Source organism: Emydura macquarii, unplaced genomic scaffold (genome assembly GCF_026122565.2).
Source record: "Emydura macquarii macquarii isolate MOO-44397 ecotype Brisbane River unplaced genomic scaffold, CSIRO-AGI_Emac_v2 contig_2171, whole genome shotgun sequence".
Classification (NCBI taxonomy): Eukaryota; Metazoa; Chordata; order Testudines; family Chelidae; genus Emydura; species Emydura macquarii.
The window spans coordinates 1,018,060-1,033,571 of record NW_027132308.1 but is presented as its reverse complement, the minus strand read 5'-3'; the positions used below and the strand labels follow the sequence as shown (position 1 = coordinate 1,033,571).

Below are 15,512 nucleotides of genomic sequence, written 5' to 3'. Positions count from 1 at the left end.
ATTTGCTGGCCAGAATAGTCACTGTTGTAAGGCAGAACAGGAAAATCTGAAGGTGTGTTTTCATCTTAACTGGGAAACACTCTTATGTATGTTCTCCAAAGTAACTTGTGTCTTGCATAACGGTAAAAAACATTTATCTAAATCTTTTTAATCCCAAACTCCCTATTATCTTTATCTAGTACGGGCCACCAGAAAATAGTTGGGAGCAAAGAGGAAACAGGAGAGGAATTGTGACTCAGTGGGGTGTTTGAGTCACAACACCTCCCAGGGCTATTTCTGGGATGGTGAAGTTCATACACCACTCCTTCCTCAGAGCTATGCCTAAAGTCAGAATTGAACCCTATTATGTTAACCCTTTGTGTTCTCTTTTAATAAAAACCAGGATTATGTACCCTTACTCCACAAAAATCTGTGTCCAGGAAGGGAGAAGTCCAGGAAGGGAGAAAGAGGCAAGGTGACTGGCTGATGTCCTCCTACCCCCACCCCTACAGCTGCAGCCTGTTGCTGTAATCCTACCCATTGCCTCTGCCTCCACCAGGGACTCACCTCAGTGGGTGGTCTGCAAAGCAGGCAGCAGTGCTGGGACTCTAGCAGGAAGGGAGAAGCTGCAGCTGTAGGGTGGGGGAGGAGGTACTCACCCGGGAGCCAGCCAGCCAGCCAGCCACCCAACTGCTGCCTCCCTCTCCGGGCTGCAGGGACACGGAGAGTGCTGCTGCCAGAAAGAACTGCTGCCTTCTTGCTGCTGGGCATCCCAGCCAGAGATGTCCTGAGAAATCTGAGGGGTGAAGAAGGGGGTGTCACAAGAACCTTTCATTTGTGTGTTTTAAGGTACCCCTCCAAAAGTATTCAAATTTAAATTCCTGTGCATGCTCCTGATAGAAACAGTGGGGTGGTATAAACAGGCTTTGACCTAATCTCATTTGATTTTTCAGCTGTCCTGCATTTTATAAAGCTGTTATCTTCCTGAGTTTGTTTGGATCCAACACATGTCTCAGAAATGATCAGTTTCCATAGCAGCCTGACCACACCTATTATGCAGCCCCCAACCAGGAAAGAACTGAAAAAATTGTCATTTCATGTCAGTTCTTGACTGTGGATTGTCTAAAGGCACTGCTAATATAAATATATACATATAGTTTTTAATATTAGGAACTGGGCTGGTAGAATATATCCGACACAAATAATTTAGAGTTAGCAGATAATAGTATTGGTTTAAATATCATATAATATTGTGACATGGAGACTTGTTGGCAAAGAGTCCCCTGTTTTTTTGTAAATGTACCTTTGAAGGGTAATGTATCTTACAGGATATTTATCCATAAGAAATATCATGTGAGGTGTCTACAGAAAGCTCACTTGTTAAGACTCATAATTATTGTGAGATGTATATACAGGTAATTAAGGAATAATGTATTGATACTGAAAAAAGTATACTTCATGGACTTGGAGTAGAAATTAATCACCAAGAGGTAATGAGCCTCGGGCTGGGCCCGGCCCGGCCCAGCCCAGCTATAGGGAATTGTGGCTCCACCCTAATCAGCCAGTGAGGTAATGCAAGACTCAACTGACCCACCAGCCTTGCTCCCTTCCAAAACTACCAATTGAAAACCATCAGAGGCACCACCAAACAATCAAAACCTCTTACAGCTGAAAAAAAGAACATTACAACAGACAGACCTTTGCCCTGGAAGCCTGACTGGCTATGAACAGAAACAAAGGCTGTTGTCAGTATAAGAGAGTGTAGGGAAAATACTCTGGATCCAGTCACTGTGGAAAAACCTCTGGCGGAGGGGGTTGCATTAACGAATGGTTTGAATCCTGATTATTAAGAAACCAGGCAGCTCTGCAACAGACTGAACTGGGGGCAGGGGAGGAAAGGGGATTCTACTTGAGTAATGTTTCCTATCTAATACTGATAAATGTAGACCCAGGTTCATGTTTTATAATTTTGTTTTGTATTATAGTCACTTGTTTCCACCACTCTCTTGTTTCTAATTAACTCTATTCTTTCTTAAATAAACTTGTTTTTGTTTTATTATAAGTGTTCACAGGTGGTGTGTGGCTTACAGAAGTGGTAGTTTAAGGGAAAACTGGTAAATGGGGGTACACTGCATTTTTGGGTGTAGATGATCTGGAATTTCTGTGAGTAGCCAGTGTCAGGGGCAGGATATCAGAAGGGAATGACTCAAGGGGGCTCAGGATTTGGGGTGCATCTATAGTTAACCTGCAAGGTGAAGATAGGGCAGTGCTTGAGTGGCTAGAAGGCTGGTGGAGCTAGGGAGCTGACACTCAGCTACTACAAGACAGAGTCTTTCTTGCTGGAGACAGGGTAAAAAGGCGACTCAGTCCTGGGTACCCCAAATATACATGCAGTCTTGTCACTGTAACTATTCCAAAATAGTACTTAAAAATATCTAGAAATATTAACATTTTTAGTTTCTCCTTTTTTTTCTTTTTAAAGAAAAGCCTAGCTAGTCATAAATATATTTAGCAATATAATGCACATTGCATGGCCAAACTGTTAAGTATGCTAGCCTGGGGATGGGGTGGTAAAAATTTGCAATGTTGACTTAAAACCTGATCCTGTTGCATGACCCTTCTCCTGCAATGTGTTAAAGAAGGGTGAGGGCTGTTCTAATTTAAAATGGGATACAACAGCCAAAAAGACTATCATGCAGTTAGGGACATATCAGCCATGCCCCACTTTCTCTAAGTACTCCTCCTGTTACATCAGGGCAGGTAGGTTGTGGGATGGTTGTCAGATGAAGGATGGTCCAGTGGTTAGGATATTTGCTTAGGACTTTGAAGACTTGGTTTGATGTCCCTGCTATGACACAGACTTCCTGTGTGACCTTGGGCATGATACTTAGCTTCTTGGTTCTTCTGTTCCCCATCTGTAAAATGGGGATAATAGCACTTCCTGGGGCTGTTGTGAAGGAAAATACATTAAAGATAGGGAGGTTCTCCAGTACAATGATGAGATGAGTACCTTGGGTATTGTGTAGTTTGAGAACTCTTACTTCAGCTTTCTGACACCAGATGATAACCCTTGCACTAAGGTAATCCTCCCTATGCCAGTTAAGTTAGCTTTATGGCCTTTCTATGCCAGTGGTGTGGCATCAAAAGACTGCAGCACACTGACTTCCTATAAACTAACAATTAAATGCTGTTTCAATTACTTTACATATGAACTGACCAGTAAATTGCCCTCAAATTCAGGTTTATGTCAATGTCAAATACTTTTTCATAATGTAAAAACATTTCGTATAGCTTCCCTTCCAGTTCAGTTTCACTGGACATACTGAGCAGATGGTATAAATCATTCTTTATAAAGACCAGTCACTCCTAAGATTTTTCTAAAGTGAAATATTAATGAAAGATCATTTTACACAGCCAAACACTCTTATTCCAAGGTCAGCATAGTGCTATGCTGACGCAAGCCTATTTTGTAAAGACCAACAGCAGTTTGACCAAGCATACATAGAATAGCTGCCAGGTTTTTAGACCTTTGACAGTGTCTGTCATGGAATGTTTTCATTTGTAACTGGGTGATGACTAACAAGGTTTTGCATGAGTAGTAAGGGAGCACTGTGATAAGGCAGGACAGGAAAATAGAAAGGTGTGTTCTGTTTTTGTCTGGTAATACGGTTGTTCCCATGTTCATTATCTAAAGATAAATTCCATTGTGTATGCACGGTAGAGTACAAATCTTTTGTTGAAACCCTTTCAATCCCAAACTCGCCCTTCTCTGAATCTATAGTTCTGTTCACTAGCATTAATCACTTACTCAGCAATGATCCCGGGGCGCCAATCCCGTTTATTTGAACATTTTGCATGTGCCTGAAATATTTGGGGTAAACGAGGGAGAGAAAATAATTGATTCTTGAAAATACGTTTTGTTTAAATGATGATAAAACTTAAGGCCAAAATTTGCCTGGTCTTAAATTACTAGCTAAATTGTATGCAGTATTTATAGTGTTGTAAGGCTTGGTTAGTCTATAAGTTGCTGTAAATGTCTCTCCAGGCAAGATACACTGTTACAGCAAGTACTAAAGAGACAACAAATTTATTTCCCTGTAGAATCAATTATTAAAACTGAGAGATTATTTTAAATCCAATTTACATTTCATTATATATACTTTTTGATTGTTGCGTGTTTTTTTGCATTTCTCTTAGGACTTGTCTATATAAGAAAGCTATTCCTGTCTAAGATAAGGTGTGAATTTAAACAGATATAGTTATACGAGTAAAAGTCCCCTTGTGGCCGCCCTCATTCCAGTATAAGGGCCTTTTTTTTTGGGTAAGCATAGGTCTCTTCAGAAGGAGTTTAAGCTAAACTGATTAAAAAGCCATTCTTATTCTGGAATAAAAGTATCCACACTGGGAATTAAACCAGGGGTGTGAAAAAACCCTCCACTGAGTAATGTACATTTTGCAGGCATAAGCACTTTTGTGGATAGCACTATGTTGGTGGGAGATGCTTTCCTGCGGACATAGCCACTCATTTAGGTGGTTTTATTATGTTGGCAGGAGAGTTCTCTCCCATGGACATAATGCAGCTACATAAGCGTTCTTACAGCGGCACAGCTGTACTGATACAGCTGTGCCGCTGTAAGTTTTAGGTGTAGACTAGCTCTCAGTGCTGCTATGTATTATTTTGTCTGTCCAGACAACAGACCAGGCAAATGTCTGTCCAGACTGTTAAATTAAATAGCATTAAAAAAATTAAATGATATAAATCCGCAGGGCCTAGTACAAACATTTATTGATATTGGTTAGGTAGAAACTTCCCATGATTCCCATAATTGTCCATTACAGGTTTCTTGCACTTTCCTCTGAAACATCTAGTGCTTGGCACTGGAAGAGACCCATATCAATGTAGATGGACCATTTGTCTGACCCAGTGTGCTGATTCCTATGCTTAAAAAAAAAAAGGAAACATTCCTGTAGAATAGAAATATTTCTTCAGGTAGAATACTAAACAATTCACGCATTAGTGAGGATTCTTTGAGCTTCTGAGAGCTGCTCTTGGCTTCTGTTTGACTGGTTGATTAAGAATTAATTATTTCTAATAAGTAATTTAGTTGGGGTAGAGTGGGAGCAGTGGAGGCAAAAACCTATCTGGCTTCAAGACTGAGCTTGATAAGTTTATGGAAGGGATGGCATGATGGGACAGCCTAATTTGGCAATTAACTGATCTTCCACTACTAGTGGTAAATATGCCAATGGGCTGTGATGGGATGTTAGATGGGTGGGCTGAGTTACTACAAAGAATTTTTTCCCCAGGTGTCTGACTGGTGAGTCTTGGGGACATGGCGGAGGGGGGGTTAGTTGACTGCCACATTTGGGGTCAGGAAGGAATTTTCCCCCAGGGCAGACCAACAGCGGCCCTGTGGGTTTTTCACCTTCCTCTGCAGCATGGGGCAGGGGTCACTTGCAGATGGGTAACTTGAAGTCTTTAAGCCGTGATTTGCAGACTTCAGTAATTCAATCATAGGTTGGGGGGTCTATTACAGGATTAGGTGGGTAAGGTTCTGTGTCCTGCATTGTACAGGAGGTCAGACTAGATTCATAATGGTCCCTTCTGACTTTAAAGTCTATGGGTAAAACTTGTTCAGGCTGATTCACATGAAACAGCTTTCTTAAACCAGCACATTTGCTTCAGTTTAATTTATTCGTGCATGGTGTAAGTTTCAGCATGCTTCAATATTTGTAAAGGTTTTAGGGCATGGTATATCACCCAAATCATAAAGGACAGGAGAGACATGATGTTGAACATGAATTTGAAAAACTGCTGCACCCATTCGCATTTTAAACAAACAAACAAAAAGTTGCTAATACTTTATTTTTTTAAGGGTACCCTCCAGGCATTTGCCTCCATTGCACCAGAATTAAAGAGGTGGTAGTGAAAGGGCCTGTCTTGTCCCTAACAACAAATTCTGCACATTCATATTTTCCAGCCTTGGTGGTAACTTCGGAAACACTGCAACATTGCAAGAGAAAACTACTGAGAGAAGAAACCTCTGCCACGGAGAAGGTGGGAGGAAAGAAAACCCGCCTGCTGCGAGCGACGGTGTTCGCCTCGGGCTTGTTTGAAAAAAGGGAAGGAGAAAATCAAAACACATGGTGCCTTGCCGAGGTGGCTGCCAGGAATGTGCAGCGAGAGCTTTGGCACCGGGGACGCCCGAGAAGTGCACTGAGAAGCAGTAAAGCGGAAAGGAGCTGGCCCGGGAAAAGGCCGGGGGAGGGGGACACTCCTTAGCCTGACTCCCCCCGCCGCTTGGCCCCGCCGGCGGCGAGTTAGGTCAATTTCAGGCCCCGAGCGGGGTGCTTCACCCCCCCATAGCTGAGCAGCTGGAGCCTGGAAGGAGCCTGCCGCCGGCGCCGTGCGCGGAGAGAGGCAAAGGGGCAGAGAGGGAGCGACGGGGGGAGAAAAGTGAAAGTCTCCAGCTAAGGAAGGCGCCTGGCCGGGCCGGGGGCGGCGAGGGGACTCCGAGGCTCAGGGGGCCGGAGAGGAGGCGCGGATGGAGGAGCCGGGACTGGCAGGGAGGCGAAGGGGAGAAATGGGCGACAGCGGGGAGCGCCAGCGAAAGCCGGGAGCAAGCAGGGGCGTGAGGGGCAGGGGAGCGGCGCGGCGCTGACACCCTGCCTCGGGGCAGTTCTCCCGCGGGCCGGGGCTGCCTCCGCTCAGCCCCTGCTAGGGAGGAGCCCGTGTCAGCCAGCACCCCCAGGGCTCAGCGGGGCTGGCCGGGGGTGCGTGCGCTGGGAGCCGCTGGGAGGCGAGGGGGAGGCTCCCCCCCTCCGAGCGGGGCGGGAGGAGGGCGCCGCTCGGCAGCTCCGGCGCAGGCGGGAGGAGAGGGGGCTCGCGTCGGGGTGCGGGGCGGGTGGTGGTTCTCTCCCTGATGCCCGGCGTGAGAAGGGGGGAGCGTCCGGCCGAGCAGGCGGGAGACGGGACTGGAGGCGGTGAGGGTCTAGCAGCAGCCGCCCCTCGCTGAGAGGCAGCGCCGGGGGGTGTCTCTCCCTCCCCGGCCGGTGACTCGGTGAATCGCCCCGGCATGGGCGCGGGGTCACAGCAGCGCCCCCGGCTCCATGCGGGAGGCCGGCGAAGGATGCTCTGATCCTGGCGTGGCTTCGCCCCCCCCCTCCCCCTCTTGCTTTTTGGGGCTGGGGTCAGCGCCTTGCCCCCGCCCCTCATGCAGAGGCAGTTGAAGTCGGGATGAGCTGGGCTCCCCGAGGCTCGCCCGGGATGGAAACCCCTTGAGGCTGCCCTCGCCTCTGGACGTGCCCAGAGCCCCTCTCTGTCGCGCTCTCGCCAGCCTCGCCCGGAGTGAATGGCCCCTGGTGGGTGTGCAACGCAGCACTGGCTCTGCCAGGGGACAATGCTGGCCGGGGGGTTGCTGGCCGGCTTCTCCGTGCTCAGCCTCCTCACCTACGGCTACCTGTCCTGGGACACCCTCGGATCCAGCCTGGTGGAGACAGAGACCACAAGGGCCGAGCTTGGAGAGGTGCCAGCGGGCAGCGCACCCACCTCCCAGCCTCACATCGTTTTCATCCTGGCTGACGACCAGGGATTCCGTGATGTAGGGTACCACGGATCAGAGATCAGGACACCAACTCTGGACAAACTGGCTGCTGAAGGGGTTAAGCTGGAGAATTATTACGTTCAGCCTATGTGCACGCCTTCCAGAAGCCAGTTTATCACTGGAAAGTAAGTTACTACTTAATTCCTCTCACTCTCTTAAATTTAATATTCTAACCTCTTTCTTCTCAAAAGCAGCACAAGTTCTCTAGTGATGAATGTAATTAGATGTAAATTGATCTTGTCTTATTTTGGGTAAAAGAAAAAAAGACCCTTAGATTCACTTGAAAGTTTAATACATTTTTCTCCCCTTGGACAAAATAGGCTTTTCCGGATTTCTTTTTATAATGAAATAAAGACCTGCACTCTGTGATCTTGTTAGCCAACAAGAAATCAACTGAACTACCCACTTCATAGTATTGTAGGAATGGATTTTCCTTTATATACATGTAAGTGTTAGCTGTCACTTAAGGTATGTTGGTGTTATGCATTCAATGATCATGTAAGTCAGTTGTGTAACTTCCTTGGAGCAGACTGAGTACATGAGGTGACTTAAAGTCAAATTCCTTGTTGGTGAAGTAGAATGAAAGTTCCAAGTTGTTTCCATACATTGCAATGTGCAAATTGCAGCTGTCCTCACAGCAAAGCTTTACTTAAGTGAAGTTTTTCTGTGGTATTACAGGAGGGTTCTACTGAATTTCAGCTATAGACAAGCAGGGGGAGTGCAGAATTTTGCAGGTTCTGCAGTATCTCCCTCTTTACAATGTAATTACCACCTTGCAAACAGTTGAAAACTTATAGATGATGCCGCTAGAAAAACTACCACACACAAAAATGGGGCTGTAGCTGTCTGACTTGTTACACTCCATGGTAGGGTTTTGTTTTGTTTTTTTAATCTGTTAGGTAAGTATCAATATAAAAGTGAGCAATCTTGTTAGCACAAATGGATGTGAAAAAAACCCCATATTTTTAAATAAAACAAGCAAGTGGCCTAGAGTCTTGCATTGCCATGTGGAAGAACTTGGTTTGATTCCTGCTCCCAGTCTTCCATTCCCCAAACTTGCCAGGATAGGGGGTTCTGCAGGGACCTCATCATCACGGGTCTCAAACTGTGGACCATATCCTAATGGAGAGAGTGTTTTCTGGACACTTGCCGCCTGGCTCATAATAATATAACTTCCCTGTAGCAACTAGAGTAATAATTTATATAGAAAAGTAATATTAGATTAATCTTTAATGCATTTTTAGTTGCCTTAGCTGTAATGTAGCAGCTGAAAATAATGAGCAGAACTAGCACCATGTGACCAGCTAGTTCTCTGTGGATCACCAGGAAGTCGTCTACAGACCACAGTTGGGAACCACTGCTTTAAGAGGGGAATCTCATGCTGCACAACAGGGACTCATCCAGTTATTTAAAGAATGGCATTGTTGGGTTCCAGGGATATCAGGGGAGAGATAAGTAAGTCAGTTTATTTTACCCTTCCTTTAAATATAAAATGTGATAACTTTTATTAGGTTAATGAAAAAAGAGAAAATAAAATGGACACATTTTGGGGAGCCCTGCTCTTTTAATCAGGCTGTCTGGAGAGAGAGATCCTGAAAATATGTCTATTTTAATTTTTCAATCTTTTATTGGGGCGGAAAAGATTTGCCTACACTTAATTTTATTTACTTATAGTCTGCTGGACTAACACCATTTAAACTATTTTTCTTTCCGTTTTACTTTCGGAACAAGTAATAGTAGCAGCAAGACTGATTTACCAAATGATAAATAAGGGAAGGAAGTGGTTAGGAGAGGCTAGGTCTGGGCAATTAACAATGTAGAGCCAGAAGAATACGGTCATCCCTCTCTTGTATAAAGATGAGTGCCAGAGGTGATATGATGCTGTCTTTATAGAGGTAAAATAAGAATAAATAAAGGCCATGACAACAATACATTAATGACAAAAGAAATAAACCACTAAAAATTGCTCTCATAATTAAGTCTTTTGAAGTCCTCTTAAGGGTCTACTTTCCCTTTAAATTCTGTGCATGATGTCCCTTGATGTGGATGACTCAAGGTAAGATGGAAAGCATAGCCAGTGTGCTTAATGCCACATGTCATCTGCTCCCAGGGTAGCTGCATTGGGGCCAAAGGAGGGAGATAAGGCAATCAGCTTTCAGGAAGCAGGGTGCCCCTAAATCCATCTGCAGAACCACGATTGCAACAGAGGACTGGGTGGATTTTAGAATCATACAATTTTCTCTGACCTGAACTGCTATTCACTTCAGCTCTTGGACTATTATCATGCCTTCCAGAGGTCTCACTGGTAGTTTAGAAAACATTGCCTGTGTCTACTCTTGGTTTGCATTTTGATGTACTGTTGAGTTGAGTTGAGTTGGACAGTGGCTTATTTATGTTTGAGGGGTTGTTAAGTTTGCAGCAAAGAAGTTATGGGAGTTTCCCCATTGATATAAGACTGAATACACAATGTAGACAACTTTAGATCCTCTAAACCTAATAGTATTTCTAGGGTGTTAGGTGATATGGTGTTTGGATTTTTACTTTCTCCTTAAAAGTAATATGGAAGCTTCAACAAACCAAAATCTCAAGTTGGCAGGGCCTGATGAAATTTATTCTAAGGTACAAAAGGAACTAGTTGAAGCTATCTCAGAAGCATTAGCAGTTATCTTTGAGAACTCATGATGGATGGGTGAGGTCCCAGGGAACTGGAGAGAAGTAGAAACATAGTAGTTACCTGTTAAAAAGGGAATTAAGCGGGAATTACTGACTAGTCAGCTTAACTTTGACACCTAGATAGATACTGGAACAAAATATTAAACAATCAATTTGTGAGCACCTAGAGGATAACAAGATTATAAAGAATAGCCAGTCAAGAACAAATCATGCCCAACCAAAGTAATTTCCTTCTTTAGCCTAGTGAATGGGGGGGCGGGGGAGGGGAAGTAGTAGACATGATAGATCTTGATTTTTAGTAAGACTTTTGACACAGTCCCACGTGACATTCTCATAAACAAAGAAGGGAAATGTGATGTAGATGTAATTACTATAAGGTGGGTGCACAAGACCTCAATCAAAAAGTAGTTATGGTTCACTGTCAAATTGGGGGGGAGTATCTAGTGGGGTGCTGCGGGGGTCAGTCCTGGGTCTGGTACTATTAAATATCTTAATGGCTTGGATAATGGAATGAAGAGTTTGCTTATGAAATTTGCAGATGATATCAAGATGGGAAGGATTGTAAACACTTTAGAGGACAGGATTAGAACTCAAAATCACATTGACAAATTAGAGAATTAGTCAGAAATCAACAGGATGAAATTCAATAAAGACAAATGCAAAGTACTTCACTTAGGAAGGAAAAAATCAAACGCACATCTATAAAAAGGGGAATAGTTGGTTAGGTGGCAGTACTGTTGTAAAGGACGTGAGGTATAGTGGATCACAAACTGAATAGGAGCCAACAACATGACACAGTTGTGAAAAAGGCTAATATCATGCCATGCTTTATTAATAGGAGTGTTAGATGTAAGACACCAGAGGTAAATGTTCTGCTCTACTTGGCACTGGTAAGACTACAGTTGGAAGAACGTGGACAAATCAGCAGGAGTCCAGAGGAGAGCAACAAAATGATTGATAAAAGGTTTAGAAACCTGACCTATGAGGAAATATTTAAAAAAAAAAAACTGGGCGTGTTTAGTCTTGAGTAAAGAAGATTGAGGGGCGGATCTGATAGTTTTTAAATGTGTTGAAGGTAATAAAGAGACACTGATCAATTGTTCTCCATGTCCACTGAAGGCAGAACAAGATGTAATGGGTTTAATCTGCAGCAAGTGGCAGTTTTAAGTTAGGTATTAGTAAAATCTTTCTAATTATAAGAGTAATTAAATTGTGGAATAGACTTTGGAATAATAATAAATAATAATAAACTGTGGAATAGGGAGATTGTGGAATCCCCATAACTGGAGATTTTGAAAAACAGGTTGGACAAACTCCTATCAGGGATGGTCTAGGTATACCTGGTCTTGCCTAGCACAAGGTGTTGGACTTGATGACCTCTTGAGGTCCCTTCCAGCCTTATATTTCTATTATTCTGTGATTCAGAGTATTTCAGGACACATGGCTTGCAGAACTAGGGCTAAGACAGAAGCTATCTTAAATGTGCTGAGAGTGGTTTGTTCTGGTGAGAAGAAATCTAAAGGGATATATACATCCCATGTGTTGGAATATCAATAAAATATACAGAGATAGGAGTGTGTCATAGGAAAAGGCTGCAGTGAAAGATTACCATTTGACTGGCTGCTACATTTAAAAATTTAAAAATTCCATAATTAGGAAATGCATTGTGGCAATCTGAAAATTGTCTTATATTTTTGACATTTAAGAAAAATGCTGGAAGACTATGATGGATGATATACAAGTAGGCCTTGATATATAGACTAGTACAGAAGACCTAACAAATTAGAAATATTTAAGATACTTTTTATATAATATGTGTACATATGAGTAAGTTAAATAGTACAATATGCAGTACTTGATTTAGTCAGAGGTGGTACTGCTACTGATCTATTAAAACCAAGGATTATCAAAACTCATGCAAAATACAGTTTGCCCATAGAGTCTTTTTGAGAAATGTCAAAAGATTAGAATCAACCCTTTCTTTGGATAAAGTATTGCTAAGATATAAAGCCTTTAAAGGTGATGAGTATGGATGAATGTCATCTGGTACAGCCAAGCAAATGGGTTGGTACATGCTTAAGTGATAGTGTATCTGCTCTGTCGATAGCCAATTTAATAAAAGAATTAGAAATTTTAAATAGTACTATAATTAGAAAAAAGTAATGTATTTGTAAGGATAAAATATTCATAAGCCATACCAGTTTTTGGAGGCAAAGTTCAATAGTTGCATTCCCTATGCTAATATATATATCAAAAACAATGAGAGTCCTGTAGCACTTTAAAGACTAACAAATTTAATTTCTGCAGGCATAAGCTTTCGTGGGCTGTAACCCACTTCATCAGATGTAAGGAATAGAAATCACATAGGAGGTATATATATATATACATACCCAAGGGTAAGTAACAAGAATAGGGAAGGTAGATAAAAGCAAAGTCCATTCAGTTACAGGCCCATTCACAACCATTGATTAATAGGTGAGAATGTGTGAACAGTGACAATTACTTCTTGTAATGAGATAACCATTCCAAGTCCCGGTTCAGACCCAGTTTGATTGTGTCAAGTTTGCAGATGATTTCTAGCTCAGCAGTTTCTCTTTGAAGTCTGTTTTTGAAGTTTTTTTGTAGAAGTATGGCAACTTTCAAGTCAGTGACAGAGTGTCCTGGGAGACTGAAGTGTTTTCCGACTGGTTTATGGATGTTGTTATTTTTTATGTCTGATTTGTGTCCATTTATTCTTTTGCGTAGTGACAGTCCAGTTTGGCCAATGTAAATGGCAGACGGGCGTTGCTGGCACATGATGGCATATATTACATTAGTAGATGTGCAGGCGAATGAGCCCCTTATGGTGTGGCTGATGTGGTTAGGATCAGTGATGGTGTCACTAGAGTCGATGTGTGGGCGGAGCTGGCAATGGGGTTTGTTGCCGGGGTAGGTTCCTGGGTTGGTCTTCTTGTAGGGTGTATGGTTGCTGGTGAGTATTTGCTTCAGGTTGGGGGGCTGTCTGTAAGCAAGGCTAGGTCTGCCTCCCACAGCTTGAGTGAGTGTATGTAGTTGGTGGCAGACCATGACACTTTCCACCTTAGGCCTAGCTGATGCATTGGAATCTGCTGGTCTGGTCCCTTTGATTATCTCTTGACATCCATAGGACTTGGGATTCCCGCTAACACATCTTGAGGGCCAGAGATTACTATGGCAACCAAATGTTGGATAGAATTCCTATGAACTACAGAAACTCTGCACTGAGGTCAAGAATGAGCTTTGCCTTATGGGGCTAGTGTGTAAAAAGTTCCTTCTGTGGATTTCTTTTGCTCAGTGGTAGAGGTCTATGTGTTTGAAGCCAAAGATGTTGAGATCTCTCTTCAGTGTTTTTGTATATATCTGTAAATGATGACTGTGGTACCTGTCTGTATGCTCTGAGTAAGGATTCTTGGAAATGGGGGAGGGAGAGGATTTAAAAAAAAAAAAAAAAAAAGCCGAATTTAAAGAATTCCTTTTCTTGTGGTGTTCTGTCCCTACTGTCCTCTGTTGTTTGTGCGAACAGTAATATCCAGTTAATGGACTCCTGAACTCTAAAAAGCAATATACTCTTAATGTATCAGGAGTCAGTTAGTATCACTTTATTTACAATTCATCAAAGAAAAGAAAATACATCAAGAAACCAAATAAACACATAATGGAGCAAAGCAGTGGGGAAAGACGTGACATATAAATATGAAAGATCAGTAAGAATAGGGAAGGAGTGACCAGCAGAGTGTGAAGTGTGATATGCGGTCATTTTTTTCATGCACACGTTTTTAATGATACTGTACTTATAAGAACATTTTCTGGTAGTTTAGGCCCAAAATTTGCAACTCAAATATGTCAGCATGGATACAAAATCTGTACCTCACTAGAAAGATGAAACATATTTTCATGGTCCCAGATGTGTGAAATGAAATAAATTAACAAAACAGCATTCATGGTCAAAAGTACTGCAGAAATTTTCTAAGTTTGAACAAAGAACAATTCTAAGTTTGAACAAAGAAAGATATTAGTTACACTGGTAAGGAATTTTAAATATATAATTTTCAATCTGACTTTGTTTCTCAAACCTGGCAAATTCATTCTGGAAAAAAGGAATTATTTTGTGTGACAGAGTTGTCAGCAGACAAAGTGCATTGTACACAGTGAGCATGGGATCTATAAAGACTTGCAAATGCACTTCAAAGTCTATTAATTCAATACTCAACATCCCTAGCACATGTCTGTTTGGTAATTGATCATGTGTATTTCTGACATTAATAGTAAACTGATGAAGGAATAAACATTGATAGGTTCTCATGATCAAAGCTCTGGTATTTGAATGAATCTTCCCTAAAAGAGATCCTTTGAAGTAAATCAACACTCAGGTAATTCAGTTATGTTTCCTGGAAAAAAATGACCTGGGAAGGAGGATCTTTATGTAGGTGCAGAGTGATATAAGACATTCATTGTACCATAAAACAATAACCCAAAAGATCAAAGATAGTTTGGGGCTTAAAATTTGGGGAACAAAACCTCAAATATTAGTAGAGTACTTTTATGTGATAGAAATAGCTAGCGGTCAACCTTACTTACTGCAACTCAGAAGAGGAAAAACGCCCAGTTTACATCTGTTGTTTCTTGCATTTTGTAACAATGATCTCAATCACGATTCCAGACTCAGACTTTTATTTTGATTTGTGTTTGTTTTTATTTTAATTTTGTTTTAATTCTGTTCTTTTGTTATTTTAATAATTTGTTTCCCCCTGTCTGGGTTTGTAATGTTAGGACACCTGCCCATGTTGGTATAAATTTGTGCTAAAATGTTTAACAAAGCATAGATGTCTTTGAACATATGGCACCCAAAATTTATGATCACTATTCTGCAAATTCAATTGAAACTTTGTTTGTTTTCTTGCTACCTGTTTTTAGACCTGTGTTATAGCTGTAAATAAATGCAATTTACAGAGATATCTAGTGAATTAAGCAAATGGTTAAAGTAACGTATTTTATTAAAATATGCAATTTATGTGCACAAACTACATAATCAAAATAGATGTCAGAAAAGTAATATTCTTTTATTCCCACATGCCAAGATAGATAAGTACTTCACTGAAAAGTAAGCCATCAAATTTGGGGAGTTAAGGTTTTTTTGTTAAATTTGGATTACATTGTTTGGTAAAATAATGCAATAATATGTGTGCGTTAGGAAGTTAATTATTTTCATTTGTAAATTTAATTTTTTTGAAGTTAGTT

At 41.8% G+C, this 15,512-nt stretch overlaps 1 protein-coding gene across 1 annotated transcript in view; it reads left to right on the top strand.

Moving 5' to 3' along the window:
• Positions 1 to 657: 657 nt before the first annotated feature.
• ARSJ (arylsulfatase family member J) overlaps positions 658 to 15,512 on the top strand; it is a 62,282-nt gene continuing 47,427 nt past the window's right edge. Inside the window, exons 1-2 of the mRNA XM_067558677.1 lie at positions 658 to 828; positions 5,961 to 7,708. Coding sequence (XP_067414778.1) covers positions 7,332 to 7,708 — 377 coding nt within the window. The 5' untranslated portion in view covers positions 658 to 828; positions 5,961 to 7,331. The remainder of the gene's footprint in view (positions 829 to 5,960; positions 7,709 to 15,512) is intronic.